Raw genomic sequence first — 15,582 nt, 5'->3', positions numbered from 1 at the left:
TAATTCCTTGGGAAGCAAGAGGAATCACACAGCTGATCTGCAGCATCAATGATTTTTAAATATCAGCAAAATGGAGACATTTGTGGAAGTTCTAACCAAGAGAAAACACAGCTAAGTAATGTATACAATAAGAAATTAGCATATAGGGGCGTCTGGGTGGCTCTGCCTTTGGGTAACCTCTGCCTTTGGCTCAGCTCATGGTCTCAGGGTCCTGGGATCGAGCCCCCGCACCGGGCTCTCTGCTCCGCGGGAAGCCTACTTCCCTCTCTCCCTCTGCTGCTCCCCTGCCTGTGCTTTTTCTCTCTCACAAATAAATAAATAAAATAAAAAACTTAAGGAATAGATAATTGATCTTCCTTGAGCCACTCAAGAGCACAGAATCACAATGAAATCCCCCCAATGTGTGCTTAGAAATCAGCACAACCTTGATACAAAAAAATGTAACAGGATAGCATACACGAAAGCGTCAGCAGATCCCATCTTACTTCGTAATGGTGGTAATCGCCCCAGATAAAACATTCACATTCAGATCCAGCCGTGCATTAAAAGGGAATATGGCAAGTAGGATTTGTCCCAGGAAATAGATCTGGAGCAACGGGAAGGTATCTGTTCGGAGACAAAGGAGAAGAACACAGGTTCACCTTGGGAAATCCGGAAATTCACGAGCATCCTAGAATTAATAAAAATGGCTCATTTTGTCACGTGTTTACTGTGTGTCGGGCCCTGTGTTAGCAGCCGCGTGTGCTTTCTCCAATCCCGACAACGTTTCGAGCCCCGTATCCTCATGCCCCGTTCTCCGTATAAGGTGCTAAAGCTGAGAGACTGTAAACCCTTTGTCCCGGCGACGGAGAAAACGCCCGCAGCTTGGTTAAGATTCTTCACCAGAAACCCGCGGCCAACATCGTCGTCGTCGTCGGACTAGGCTTCCAACCCGCTGCCCGCGTGGATCTCCACCAGACCCCATCCTTGGCAGTCTGGTCTCATTTCCTGCGTTTTCCCCAGTTCCCCGAGGAGCTGTGCTACATGCAGCCCAGCTTATAACTGGCACAGCCAAAACACAAGATGGGCTTTCTCCCCCGTGTCCTGGCACCAGAGCCTACCTTCTGCCACTGGAAGCAGCTCAAGGACACCAGAGAGCCCAGTCGGAGGTAGCACGATGACGTCAAGGCCCTCGCTGCCTCCACAAGTCCAGGGCTCGGGTCTCCTACGAGGACCCTGGATCCCACTTGCCTCCCTGAGCTTCAGGCTTCCTAATTCTGAATACAGCCTCCGGACTGAGTGACCTCTGAAACCCTCGCTTCTGATTCCGTATGAAGACGGAAGATCCAAGCCCAGGCTCCAGTGAGGGAGGGGTCTGCCGTCAGCGCCCCTCACCCCGTCGGAGGACACGTGCGAGCTGGCAGAAAGGGAATGTGAGCGTGTCCATCGTGGCTGGGAAGAAACAAAGTGCATTCTTCGGAAAAGACCTCTGCTCCCTCCTCCCTGGCTCTCAGAACTGCGGGCTTAGGTCCGTTACCCTTCAGACACAGGAAATCGATCTGTGTGCTTGCAAAGGGGACATGCACTAATTTGGGGGAAAGACTATGAAAAGAAAGTGTCCCTTTTTGCCACACGCCTAACATATGCCAAGACAGCAGACATATGCTCTGTGCGGTTGGCTGGAGCCCCAGCCCAGGGGAAGCCGGGTACAGCCTTCGGTTTCCCAATGATACAGACAGACATTTACAAATGTCGTGTGGGTTCTGTCGCAGGATAGTCGAAACGGGGGAAATCATCGTTTCTTCCTGGGAGAGGGATTGCTGATGAGCAGACCCGGGGAGATGCCTGGGAGAGGCTGGCGTCCTTGCCAGGAGCCCGGGAGCCTCCGGAAGGGAAACGGATGGGGAGTCTACCCCTCTCCACGTAAGATGCAATAAACCTGCTTTGGTAGATCTCGGTTTCCCTAAATGATGCCCAGAGGAAGGAAGGAGGAACGAAGCCCCTGAAGTAAAAGCCTCACAGGGACAAGGGCATTAGGCTTGGGGACAGGACCCTGCCCAGAGTTGGGTTCTCATGAGAGAGGAGTGGCTCCAAACCCTGACGTTCTGGGAGCCGGGTCAGTCCCGGTCCGGTCATCCCAGAGGCCGGCTCCTGCCCCGGGGCATGGTCCACCTGTTTGAGGGGGGCGGTCCTAGGAACTCCTGGCAGAGCACTGGGGAATGCAGGGAAAGTCCCCTGAATGACACCAAGGGGAACGGTTGCCACGGACACTGGAGTAGACTCTCTGTGTCCACCGGCTGCCCCCTTGGTCATAAATAAGCACCTTGGGGACTTCGGAATCACAGGAAACACATGCCAAGGAGAGGGTCCTGGAGCTGGAGCTGGAGAAGTGTCCACAGGACATGTGTCGTTTGGTGGCCCCTGCCTACGTGGCGAGGAGGAATGCGTACAAGGGAAGGAGGAGTGTGATGGTGGCCGCCGGGCTGCCCCCGGCTCTCTGGCCAGGAGCAGGTCCTCCCATCCAGGGGACCTCCAGGGCTCGCCATGACGGTCGCACTGGACCCCGCTCAGCTGCTGGACACCAGCCCAGCTCACGCCAAGTCGACGCTCTCCACAAACCTTCCCGGATGCCGTGTTCAGGCTTCCGGTCACATTCTGGGTCCGATGTGACCGTTCACATTCTAGAAAACATATCATTGAATTTTGTATTTACTTTCTTAGCTTTGGGTTTTTAAAATGTATCGGTGGAATTCCACGGAGCCCCGCCTGGCGTCTTCAATCGATTTCCTTCCTCCCTGTGGCCGCGTCCCCTTTCTCGCTCCTGAAGATGAGTGCGTGCCCTTTTCTCTCTCTTCCTGGAATGAACGCACCAGGCGTTTGTCCAAGCTCAGACTATTCCAGAGAACTTTTTTTAGTGGTTTATTTTTAACTCTGCTGGTTTTCCGTTCTTAGGCGTTATCCATTTTTGCTCTTAATTTTACGGATCGCGTCTTCTGGATTTTCTCGCTGCTGCGAGTGACTCCGTGGGTCCACGTCACTGTATTTAGTTGTGCTCAGTCGTGAAAGGCACGCGTTTGCCCTGGAGGACAGGGGACAGCTGCCGCGCACCTCACCCCAGAACTCTCAGGAGACAGCATTCTCGTTAGAATGATTTTGTAAATATGCCGTAATGGCAGCTTAATTTTTTAATGAACTCAATTATTTTTTCTTCATGCGTTTTTTTAAAAACTCAAGTGGCTTGTGGCTGGTTCGTTTGCTTAATTTCTTGTGGTCAGAGAATCCAGCCCATAAAATTTCCACCTTTAAAAGCGCGCAGATGGTTTTCCTTGTAAATTTATATTAAGTCAATTTTCGTCAATGCCCGTGAGCGTGTGAAAATCATGTGCGTTCCCTGAAGGCAGTGAAAAGGTCTAACTCGGCTTCTCGGTCACACTCTTCAGATGTTCCGCGTCGTTCTACCGGCGCGGCTTTCAGTGATCGGACACATGTCCGTTCCTTCCCCACCAACAGTAAAGAATATTTACGGACGTTGCCCAAACGGTGTAAAAAATACATCGTGTTCTGATGTCCTTCCACCGCTACCCTACTCCTTTTCACTGAAATACTGTGGAATTTTAGCTACAAGTTATATTTTTAAAGCCTTTGTGTTTTCATAACTTCTCTTTCAGATTTTTTTTTAACGTTTGTGTTGTTTTATATCTGTCACGATTGTGCTGTAGATGATTGCCTTATTGGTCTTCTCCTCCTCCTGTCTCCCTCCCCTGAATCCCTCACTCTGATTCACTTCACGGTGGCTGAGATGACTTTCCAAGCAATCGTATTTTGCTTGAAGGGCTTGTGGTTGACCCGCATTCATCTCGGAGTTTCTGTACTTGTGGGATACACAAGTTTCCCTTCAATATTTCCAGGAAGCCTGGAAATGTGGGGGCATCTGAGTGGCACGGGATATGGACAGGCCCGGACCTCCTCCTCCTCCCAGGGGTCTGGGATGTCGTGGGCTGGCGTGGCGGGGTGGGGGACTCACAGTGTAAGGCACAGACCGGGCCACCGAGGGGCGGCTACCAGAGTCTGTTGTCACCCATGGGGACAAGCAGCGAGACCCCAGGCCCGGCTGGGACAGGGAATAAGGGGCATAGGAAGCCGAGGGGCCTCACCCTGGCCCAGCACACGTCAGGTGGCCTGGAGTCCACGTCCACGTTTGCACACGGGAACCACAGACAGAGCACGTGACGGGGAACACAGTGGTGGACCCGCAGAGGGTGCTCCACAAGCAACCTCAGTCCGGGCAGCCTCAGGTCCACACCTGGGGAGATCGGAGAAGAGAAGAGGAGAAGAGGCAGGCTCTGAGCCGGCCAGGCATCGGCGGAAGCCTCCAAGTGTGCTGTGTCGAAGGGAAGGACGGGGCCCGGGGAGGATCGCTCTTTCAGGGGCCCCGAGGACGCCCCCAAGGACCCACGTCCGTGGCTGCGTCTCACAGGCCCGGGTGTCGGGCTGGATGGGAGAGGGTCGTCAGGCTGCTCTGCCAGCAAACGGCACACCCAGGGCCAGAACCCACGTCCATGATCTCCAGAGTCGGGCTTGCTCCTGACGCTGCCGTGCCTTCCGGTACGGAGGGCGGTGTAGACGCTCCCTCCTCTTGTTGGAGCCCGTTCCTCCAGCACCCTTCCTGGCACCGTCCAGTGGGTGCCCTGCCTCCCGGAAGTGAAGGTGCTTGTTCAAGGTGTTTCCTCCCAGAGAGGGATTTTACGAGGACCAGAAGTTCACCAAGGTCACCTCCAAGAACAGATCCTCTTGCGTAAGGACAGGAAGCAGCCTTGCCGGGTCCCCCTTGCCGTGCCTCCTGGGGTCTCCACCGATGCTGCTGCTCCGACCTCAGGCTGCTGGTGCGCGGCGGTCCGCAGGCTGGGGGGAGCCGGGCTGTGGAGCACCAGGGCCCTGGCCTCGGCCTGACCTGTGGAGCACCTCCCCGCGTCTTTGCACCGTGTCCCCGCCCCCGTCCCCGGCTCTGCTGCCGCCTCGCCCCCGAGTCAGCGCCCCATTCGGGCTGTTGGATCCCTTTTAAGGAAACTTCTTTTCCTGCCGGTCTGCCACTGAGTCACTCCCCGTCTGCCGGCCAGACGGCGTGTTCTTGGCGTGCCCTTGGTTGGTTTGTCTCCGTTTCTCCGATCCTGGGGAAAGAAAGCAAACAGCCTGATGCCTTTCAGAGATGGGACGTGAGCGTCAACACTGGCTTCTCCTTGCCCGTGGACCCGGCGGCCGCAGACCGAGGTGGTTTGGAACCCAGAGGCGTGGGCTCCTCCGGTCCCGGAGGTTGGAAGTGGGGAGCAGTGCGGTGTTGGCAAGGCCCTTCCTTCTGGTGGCTGCAGGAGAGAGCTCGCTCTGGCCTCCGGGCCTCCGGACACCGTCGCTGCTCCCGTGGTCCCCTTCCCCCCCACCGAGCTGCGCCCCTGCCTGGCGCTCACAGCACCGCTGCTGCGGTTCCACACGGCCCTCGGCCCAAAAACCCAGGCACGCGGCCCCATCGCAAGATCTGTAACTCCGTCACCTTGAGAAGCTCCTTTTGCTCTGCACGATACCATCCTCAGGTTCCAAAGCTTCCCTGTGGGTTTCTTGCCCGGGGGGGGGGTCATTCTTCCCCTCCCCCAACCCCCTCTCTGGCCTCCAAAGTTCCTGTCTCTCCTCTGTACCACCAGCCCGGAGGCCAAAGTCCCATCTGAGTTGTCTAAATTAGGCACTGGTGACCTCTACATGTGTTCCATCCTGGGCAAAATCCCTCTCTGCCTGTGGAGACCGGGAAAAAGATGTTACCTGCTCGAAAAATACAGCAGAGGGACAGGCATAGCGTAACAGTTACGCACTTGCCCCTTCGAAGGAGGAAAACATGAAAGAAAGGGGTCGTCAGTCCCAAGCAATTCCAAAATTCCACCAGGAAAACTCCATCAGTTTCCAGGCCTGGGAACGGCCTGTGGCTCAAGGCTTCGCCCGCTGCGTCCACATCCACCCACCGCCCAGGCTGAGGCTGTTTCCTGAGAGTCGTCCGTCTGTGTTCCTGAAGGACGGGACATGTTCATGGTGACTATCCCCACCAGCCTGTTTTCTGTGTGCGGAGACACGGCGCAGAGACATGGTGGCGACGAGCCCCTCTCTTGGTGGACGGGTCGCCTCCACTGTTACCCGGACGGTGCTGCTCCCCCGCCGCTCTGCTCCGGGAAGCTCAGAGACACTTCCGCATCGCAAGACATCGCGTCCCAGCTGCGACAGTCCGTGAATGCCATCCCCTCCCTGCCTCTCCCCGGCCCTGGAAGGCGTCACGGTCTCAATCACCTCTGCTCACTGGCCAGCTGCTAATTGCGCTGATGAAGAGTGAGGCCACCAAGAGCGGTCCCACAGGACAGTGTGACGGGCATGAGTCTGAGACACTGCCCATCGTCTCCGTCCCGAGCAAACGCTGTCCACTTAACCCACGCGCCCTCTGGGGCAGGCATCGGGCGGTTTCACAACGGCTGTGCTGCTATTTATAGCTGCAGCCGACAAGGGTTCGGGACCCGCTCTGGCCTTTGTCCTGTGAGTGACTTCACCGTGTCCTCACAACCTGTTGTCCAGCCCCACAGTAACAAGCGGCACGCTTTTTCGGTCACCTCGTCTTCTTACTCGTGGTATCTGGAGGGCCACGGCCAAGCTCTGGTCCTCGTCTCAATATTCGCTGTGCGCCCATGAGGGATGGGCCAGCCCTAGCCCCAGAGTGGCCGTGCCCCCTGGTCAGACTTGGACCCTTCCCCCGGGGAGTCCCCACCGAGTTCATTGGTTGAAGCCCCGAGAGCCGGGGTGATCGTATTCAGAGAGAGGGCTGTTAGGAGGTCAGATGAGGTCATAGGGTCTTACTCTGCTGAGATTGGTGACCTTATACGAAGAAGAGGAGGGCGCGATCTCTCCCTCCTGGCGTGCTCGCACGCTGAGGCAAGGTCACGGTGAGAAGGGGACCGTGTGCACACCAGGAAGAGACCCTGTGCTGGGTGTTAACCCGGGACTTGTAGCCTCCAGAACTACGGGAGGCGGGCGGACATCCTGATGCCTCAGCCACCCCTCACAGCCTGGGACACACATAGGGACAGAAAAAAAGAAACCCGTCAGGTCGGAAAGCGGGGACCTGAGCACCGCCCCCAGCCCTGGGGTAGGACACACACCGACACCCAGGTCCTGCATCTGCGCACCCTTCTGGCCGGTTCTCCCCAAAGTCTGGTTCCCGGGCCCTGTGTGTGGACTCTGGCTTTGGGCGGGACTTCTCTCCGCAGGGATCGGATCGGCTACCCCTCAGCCCTAAAACTGCGCTCCAGGGAGTGTGCCGGGTTCCCTGAGGGTTGTTCACCAGCCAGCATCCCTGACTCGGAGGCAAGGTAGCCTCCAGCCTCCCCAGGAAGTGGCCGATGGGGCCCCCAGCTTGAGCAGACTCGTTGCCGCAGCAGGAGAGCTCTGAGATGCTGGGACACCCCCAGCCCCCACCGAGCAGGCCTCGGGAAGCCCGCCCCTCCCCAGGGACGGCAGCTAAGTCTGTGTCGCAGTCTCTCCTGGGTGTCGTGTCCTTGCTCTGCAGCAGAGCTGGACGGCCCTGTGCCTGCCGCTAATTAAGGTTAATGATAGCTCTCCATCTGGAGGGCGGAAAGGCGAATCTGTTTTTTTTGAGTCCACATCCTTGGCATTCCTCCCAGCCGGAAGGATCCAGAAAACACTGGCGGTCTTCTTCTGGGGCCCGTTCCAAGGTTCTAGAGCCCAATCCTGGCCCCAGACCAGACGGGGCAGTCAGGTGATAATTTCGCTGAGGTCTGACCTCCACCGGCTCTGCAGGAATCAGTAATAACTTAGGGCAGCCCCTGTGCCTGGGATTTCTGAGTCTGTGCCCATGAGGCCAGACTGAGTCCCACTGTGACAGTCTGGCACATTCGTCCTTCCCCGAGAGCCACCGACAACCAGGACACACCAGCGCCACGAGGCCCGTGTGGCCCAGGCTCGGCTCTGCCGTTGCTCTGAGATCCGGAGCAAACTCCTTCTCCCTCCTTCCAGTCTCTTTGTCTGCGAGGGGAATGTGTTTCCAAAGTATGGCTCACGGGACCCTTGGATCTGCATGGACGCCAGGAAGGAAACTACACGCCACACTCAGAATCACCTGCAGGAGTGGGTCTCCACTAGCAGGGCGCAGGGCGCTAACCCCTCACCCCAACACGTGCGTGTGTACGTACGGATATTTCAAAGTTCTTTTTATTTTATTTTAAGATGTATTTACTTATTTTAGAGAGTGGCCGTGAGCGGGAGGAGAGCGGGAGACAAGTTCTCGAGCAGACTGTGCTGAGCGGGGAGCCTGACTCACGGCTCCATCCCGGGACCCTGAGAAACCGCTCTGAGCCGAAACCACGAGTCAGATGCTTAACTGACTGAGCCCCCCAGGCGCCCCAGAGCTGGAACTTTTTTAAAGGATCCAATGGAAATTATGCAACTGGGAAGTATGATTTAAGTGGAAATTTGAATCGACAGATGAGCAGCTAATTGCACAGAGCGGAAGAGGAGATCACTGGGCGGGCAGCCGCTTCAGAGGAAAGCACTCAGATCACAGCATGGAAAGGAAAAAAATACAGAAATAAAGATTAACAGACGAATCAACTCAACCAGAAGGTCTGCGTGCATTTGGAGAGCCAGAAAGGGGAAAGGGAGAGAACGGGACAGGAGCGTGTTTGAAGAGGGGAAGAACCAAACATCTGCCAAACCTGATGGGACGGGAACGAGACCCAAGGAGGAAGACGCAGAGAACCGCACCCCACACCCAGGCTCCTCAGCGGGAGCGAAGACGATGAGGAAGTCTTCAGGGCAGTCCGAGAAAAAGGCCCATTTCCTTCAAAGAAGCCCACAGGTGAGGCCTCAGGGAATATTACTCCCACGAGCCCTTCCTTCCCAAAAGTCATGCTGGAGAACCTGTGAGCTCGCAGGAAACCCCAGTGGCTGGACCAGTGGGGACTGAATGTGTCCAACGGGAAAACCGAGGATAAAACAACAGACAGAGGCAATGGGCTCTCACCGCGGGAAAATGACGGAAGCGACGGAAATGAAGACTGGGGGGAAAGGCGGAAATTAGAGTGAGCTCCCTCGTTTCTTCACCTGGAATGGCTGGGGGCCAAAAGGTATCGAACGCTGACGATTCGAATTACAGAAACGTAAACGCATCTAAAAGAACGAAGAAACCCTCAGAGAGCTAATTCTAGTGACTAAAACTTGGTGGGGGAAGAGAGAGAACTAGAAGGAATCAGGGATAAAGAAATAATTACAAACAAAAGAAAATAAAAATCAGATGAACAAGTAAAATTAACAGATTTATCTCAACCCTCTGCTTCCAAGGCCAGAAAGGAGACCCCAAATCCAATAGAAAAATAGATAAAAGATGTAAACGGACCTTCTTCCTTCACGAAAAGGAAACACAAATGGATCTTGAGATGTTTAACTTCCTTCGCGAACAGAAATGAAACATGAACGTGCTCAGGCACACGCCCTTGCCAGGTCCCAGCAATGCCACTTGAGATCCGAGTGTCTCGCCGTCGGTGAGTTTCACTTTTCAGAAAGCTTTAAGCAGGTATTGCATCCTAACTACTGACATGTACCCCGAGAGGTCTCCAGTGACGCGTGCTAACACCTGCCTCTTTCTCTGACCGGCGTCCGAGACGTGAGGACGGAGAGACCAACCTGGTGAAATGAAATAAACACAGCAGAGCGTCAACAATGGTAGAGCTGGGGAGCGACTCTAGGTCTGTTCACTCTGTCGTTTTCTCAGATTCAGGAAAAAATATCTCTGGATCACCTTTTCCCCCGAAATTGGCAGAAACTGAAAAACTTGTGTTTTCAAGGTGGTAGGACAGTAGGCGATGCTGACGTAGGCACAGACTTGTGGAGAGAGTAATTCCGGTTGGAATTCAAACGGCGGTCCCTCAGGGAGGGCGGTTGTGCCCGACAGAATTTAGGTTGCGGTGTCATCAGACGTGTGCGGAGCGACACGAATTCCACCACCGCCTGATAAACGACAGAGGAGAAATCGCCTAAACGTCCAACCGACACGAGGACGGCAAAGTGTGCTGTGACACACCCAGGCAAGAGACGTGACATGGGTGCGAACAAGAAACAGGCAACCCTCGTCGTGTGGAGGGGCAGTCATCTCCAAAGTCAGGTATGTGCAAAGTAAGATGGGGGGTGCAGTTTCTGTGACAGACTCACAGTTGTGCAAATAACAGATAAAGATCTCTGTGCGCACGGAACAGACCTTCAGATCGGAAGGCGCTTGGACCCGGGGCTGTCTCCCCCCAGAGGAGCGGGGCTGGAGGAAGCTTCCACTGTTTCTCCTCGTGCTTTTTGAATTTTGAACTGTGTACAAGTATTATTTGTACAAAAATGTTAAATTTAGGCCTTGGGGCACCTGGGTGGCTCAGTGGGTTAAGCCTCTTCGGCTCAGGTCATGATCTCAGGGTCCTGGGATCGAGTCCTGCATCGGGCTCTCTGCTCAGCAAGGAGCCTGCTTCTCCCTCTCCTTCTGCCCTGCCCCTTGCTCCTGTTCTGTCTCTCAAAGAGATAAAAATCTTTAAAAAAAATTTTAGTCCTCAAAAAACTAAAAATAGAATAACAGGGACCCAGCCATTGGGCGGTGGATTGAAGCAGCTCTCACAGACGTATTTACACAGTCACAGTCACGGTGGCACCATCTACAACAGCCAGGGGTGGAGACCACCCACGTGTCCAGCCGAGGACGGACGGAGAGACCAAACGTGGCGCACACGTGCCCGGGAACACTACTCAGCCCGAACAGGAAGAGCTCCTGACATCGGCTACAACCTGGTCGGACCCAGGGGACACCACGCCCAGCAAAGTAAGCCGGTCACCGAGGGACAGATACACAGGATTCCACTTGTATGACGTCCCCAGAGGAGTCCAGTTCATAGAAGCGGGAAGGAGGTGGTGGGCCAGGACTCAACTATTGAATGGGGACCGAGTTTCAGTTTTGCAGGACCAAGAGCTCGGGGATGGATGCTGGGGACGGCTGCCCGGCAGTGTGGATGTCCTTAGGGCGGCTGACGCGGGCAGCAACAGGGACGGCGGCAAAGTTTATGTCATGCATATTTACAAAAATAAGACGCTATGGTTTGTAAAGGAAAGAAGGAAAGAATAAAGTGCCCGGGCCCTACCGCCATGCCTGGGGAGGAGCCCCGTTCTTCCTGCGCCCGGTCAAGGCTGGGGCTGCGTGTCTTGGGAAGTAACCGCCTCGGTCTTTCGTCTCGTTTCAGCGGCCTCCTGCACAGGTGCCTGCGCTCTGACTGGGAGGCTCTTAGCGACGGTGACATCCGGCCTCTCCCCTACCCTCCTGGAGCAGCCCGACCCAGAGTGGGAGCCCCCCCCCGGTGGCCCTTATGATGTGCTGACCACTCCCACCGGCAGGTCAGTGCCCCCTGGGGAGGGGTGGGAGAGATCTGAGTGAGGAGTATGCCAGGACCGGCCCACCCAAGGCTTGCCTCGATGTCCTCCTGAGGGCCCAGGCGGGGTGGGGGGCACGGAGCCCACCGGCCTCCCACCCGCGGAGGGAGAGGCCTGCGGAGCTGGTGATGCCTCACGCCCGTCTGGGCCTCAGTTGTCCCATTGATAAGATGGGCCCATGGTTACCCGGGGACTGGCCCCCGGGGCTGCCGTGAGGAGGAAAGGACAAACCAGATGCGAAGGGACAGATACAGCTCCAGTGCTGGGAAGATCCGGGGGCGGTGAGGACGGTCACGGGCGGGGGAGGGCGGCAGCGGCCCTCGTCCTGCTGCAGGAGGCTTCCCGCTCCGCGCAGAGCCCTTCCCCACCTGCCGGCCAGTGGCCACGCGGGCCACATTGCTGCCACCTCCCCACCCCCTCGGACGGGCCCCTGCCTCTGTCACCGCCCTCCGCGGGGAGGCGCAGGGGCGTCTGTGGGGTCACCACGTGGTCTTACGCCCGGGGCTGTGGGGCAAGGCCTTGCCAGACGGAGATGGGGTCCCCGCGGCTGCCCAAACCCGTCTTCCCCTCACACCTGTGCTTTCCAAACCCTCTGGACGGGGCTTAGCAGACGCCCCCGGGGAGGCCCCGAGGTCCCTGCGGTGGGGAGGGGATGCAGACCGTCCTTCCCTAACCGCAGTGTCTCCACAGCCCGTCCCTACCCGCCGCCCCCAGTCCGGCTTCTGCTGTCTCCCGGATCTACTCCTGACGGAATCTCGTTAGCGCTCTGCCGTCACCCGGGGGGCGGCTTGGCAGAGCTGAAAGCATCCTGATACCGTCCTTCCTGAGGCTCTGGGGCAGGTGGAGGCCAAGTGTGGGAGCTCCATCCCTAGGAGGCCCCCACCTGCACCCAGCCCCACCCCCGCTGGCACCCCTCCCTCACCTCCCCACCCCCCGTCCCCCCGAGGCACTGGCTGGGGGTCCCACCCGACTCAGGGCAGGGTCCCTCAGGAGGGCCTGGGCCCCACGCTGTCCCCCAGCGGCCTGTGTCCCCACCCCAGGCGGGGGTGTGGCCCTGCCTCCCCACGGCCTGGCTCTCTGCAGGGGTGGAAAATGGTACCAGTCAACCCCGAGCCGGAGGAGCCCGCCGCCACAGCCCCGACATGGAGGAGCCCACGCCCGAGCCCGTCTACGTGGATGTGGACAAGGGGCTGACCCTGGCCTGCTTCGTCTTCCTCTGCCTCTTCCTCGTGGTGATGATCATTCGCTGTGCCAAGGTCATCATGGACCCCTACAGCGCCATCCCCACCTCCACCTGGGAGGAGCAGCACCTGGACGACTGAGGTGCGGGCGGGGCGGGCGGGCGGGGCGGGGCCTCCGTTTCCCCGGGCCACGGGCCAGCCAGCCCGCGGAGATGCTCCCCCAACTCCGGGCATCACAGTCAGGGACCACGGGGTCTCCGCTGTGGGCTGGCCTGGAGATGAGAGCCCTGGGCCCGGAGTCAGGAGGCCAGTCCGCGCTGGGGAGTCTCTGTAGGATGATGGGGGGGTCCCCTTCCCCGGCTCCTGTGCACCTTCGGGGACTGGGTCCAGAGCAGACCCCCTCAATCACACAACAGTGCTCTCGCGCTGAGGACACCGTCTGCCCTTAAAATGCAAAGCAGCACAAGCACAGCCGCAGCTCCCAGCACAGACGTCCCGTCGACGGCGGACCGAAGGGGCCTCACCCAACCCTCGCAAAAGGCACAGGCCTGCTTCCCAGCTGCGTGTTTTAAGCTAAGACATAGAGAGGTCTGTCTTCCCCGTCATAAATGAAATGTGCATTTTGGGAATTTGGGAACATACAGAAAAGGAAGGAAAGGGAGAAAAGGACACAACCCCACCTCCTGGAAGCGGCCGTTTTGATACATCTCACCCAGGCTTTTCTTATGCGTCTCTTTTTAAAGGTCACCTTTGTACCATAGCGCGATGTGGCACCACTTGGTCGTAGGGCGAGGACGCTCTCCGGTCCCGTCACGTCCCGTCATCTCAGCGGGCAGGGAGGCTCCATCGGTGCCGCCCTTGGCCACAGGCTTCGGTCGGGTCTGTGACGTCCCCGCACACGACCTTCTTCCACGTGGTGCGGTCTCGGACGCACACGCTGCGGGGGGAGCCCTGGACCAGGGGCCCTGGGTCTCGTCCTCAGTCACCCAAAGTCGGTGTGACCATGAGCGAGTCCCACCCCCTGTGTCGGTCTCTGTCCCCTCACGTCACCACGGGGTGGGGGGGGGGAGGAGGAGAAGCCTTGCCCTCTTTGTTTTGTGCGAGGCTCCTGTGGCTGAAAGGACGAAAGGACAGGAGGGGGCTGGTGGGGGCAAGGGACAGGTTGCTGATAGTGACTGTTCTCCCTCCTCCCCCATCACCTCTGTCTGTGACCTTGAGCAAGAATACAGGTGCCCAGTGCAGGTCCCACGTCCCAGCTCCCCTGCATGCCGCTGTACTGCCCCAAATAACTCACTTGGCCTCTCTGAGCCCCAGCTCCCTCCTCCATAGCTCGAGGGAACCACGTCTACCTCACAAGGTTGTTAGGTTGTTGTGGGATGGAAGGAAGGAGACATCGGTGTCCTTCCTTGACTCCACCCCTTGGGAGAAGCCAGGGGTCTGAGCCCCTCCCCCTCCCAGCAGAGCCCAGAACCCCAGGACTTTCCTCAACCTCCCAGGACCCCTTCCCAGGCCAGCTCTCCCAGCCAGGACCCCTGGTCAGAGGGATACTCACAGCAACCTCTCCTAGCACCTGACCTCAAGGGATAGGGTGCCTGTCCCTTTACACCACTGTCATCAGTTGAACCACACACCATATGAAGTTACGCCAGAACCCCTCCCTCCGAGGCATGACCTGCCCTCCCCATCAGGAGAGACCTGCACCTGTGAAGAAGGGCCATGCTCCCTTCCTGCCCGGCGTCCCAGCCCTGGGTCCCACCCCAACCCGGGCACCGGGACAACAGGTTTCCAAAGCACTGTCACCACTCAGTGACCCTACAAGTGATCAAGGCCACAGCTGTTTAGGCACATTCCAGGCCCTGTGGGTCCAGCTGTCCCCCCCGCCCGCACATGCAAGCACACACCCACTTTGTGGGAGGCACAAAGGGGCCGCTGGCAAGGGCAGCGGACCGTGATGCACTGGACTCTGGAGGAAGGAAGGATCTAGAGCAAGGACCCTGGGCATCGCCTCAGGCCCAGCAGCAGCCTTGGCTCTGCAGCCTACCTCAGAGACCCCCAGTACTGCTGTGAAAACCCAGCGGTGTGGGTTACCGTGGGAATCAGTAGCAGCTCGAGGTCCGTTAGTGACAGATCCCAAGAACGGGAGGGGAGACCTCTCCTGGAGATACTCTGGGGTTCTCTGGAGGGAAGGACGTGCCCTAGGGTCACATTGGCAGTGGTGAGGAGTTCGCTGCAAATCCAGGATCCTGGGCCCCATCCCGACCTCCAGGGTCCCGGTCTCTGGGGACGGCGCCCAGGGAAGCTGCTGTGGAGAGCCACCAAGCGGTGGGTGAGTTTGAGAACCACGGCTCTGGGGGTCCCAGGCTCCCACTTCATTCTTTTCCACACTTAGATTTGCTGATATTTCTCTGGACTTTTTTTTTCTTTTTGGTGACAAGGGGAAATAACATTTCAGAAAAGATGAAAAATAAAAAAAATCACCCCCCCACCCGAGCCTCTAGCGGAACAGGGATTTCCACTGTGTACGCATGCGCTCCCTTCTAATCCTTGTCCAAATGCAAGAGATATTTTTTATAAACGTCATCGGTGACATCACTGAGCACCACAGTCCCTTCTGGCATCACGTCGTGTGCGTGCTTCTGGCACACCTGGCTGTTGGGCATCTGAGCGGCTACGGGATGTGCAGTTCTGCACACTCCCGTGATTAAGTACTCGGTGGCTTTCGTCCTCCCCATTGCACGTGCACCACGAGACCAAAGAAGGATGGAGACAGATGGGACGGATGCTGGGTGTGGGCTCAGACGGTGGGGAGGAGACACTTACACCCCAGCCCATCGGCCTAAGACACACGTAGCATCTGATCCTATGAAAGGGCGTGGGGAGCTTCTGTGGCAGCTCTCCAGGGCTCGGGATGGAGGGGTGGGCTTCT

The 15,582-nt window shown here is 57.5% G+C and overlaps 2 protein-coding genes across 2 annotated transcripts in view; one reads left to right on the top strand and one right to left on the bottom strand.

Moving 5' to 3' along the window:
* Positions 1-466: 466 nt before the first annotated feature.
* The window catches only part of FAH (fumarylacetoacetate hydrolase), a 46,363-nt gene continuing 31,247 nt past the window's right edge, over positions 467-15,582 (bottom strand). The window contains exon 14 of the mRNA XM_047737111.1: positions 467-606. Within this exon, the coding sequence (XP_047593067.1) occupies positions 482-606 (125 nt within the window). The 3' untranslated portion in view covers positions 467-481. The remainder of the gene's footprint in view (positions 607-15,582) is intronic.
* On the top strand, positions 10,908-13,142 carry CTXND1 (cortexin domain containing 1). The gene is made up of 2 exons (XM_047737113.1): positions 10,908-11,439; positions 12,559-13,142. The coding sequence occupies exon 2, from the start codon at positions 12,618-12,620 to the stop codon at positions 12,795-12,797; it is 180 nt and encodes a 59-aa protein (XP_047593069.1). The 5' UTR covers positions 10,908-11,439; positions 12,559-12,617; the 3' UTR covers positions 12,798-13,142.

Source organism: Lutra lutra, chromosome 7, assembly GCF_902655055.1.
Source record: "Lutra lutra chromosome 7, mLutLut1.2, whole genome shotgun sequence".
Lineage (NCBI taxonomy): Eukaryota > Metazoa > Chordata > Mammalia > Carnivora > Mustelidae > Lutra > Lutra lutra.
This window is presented reverse-complemented; position numbering and strand designations above follow the sequence as displayed.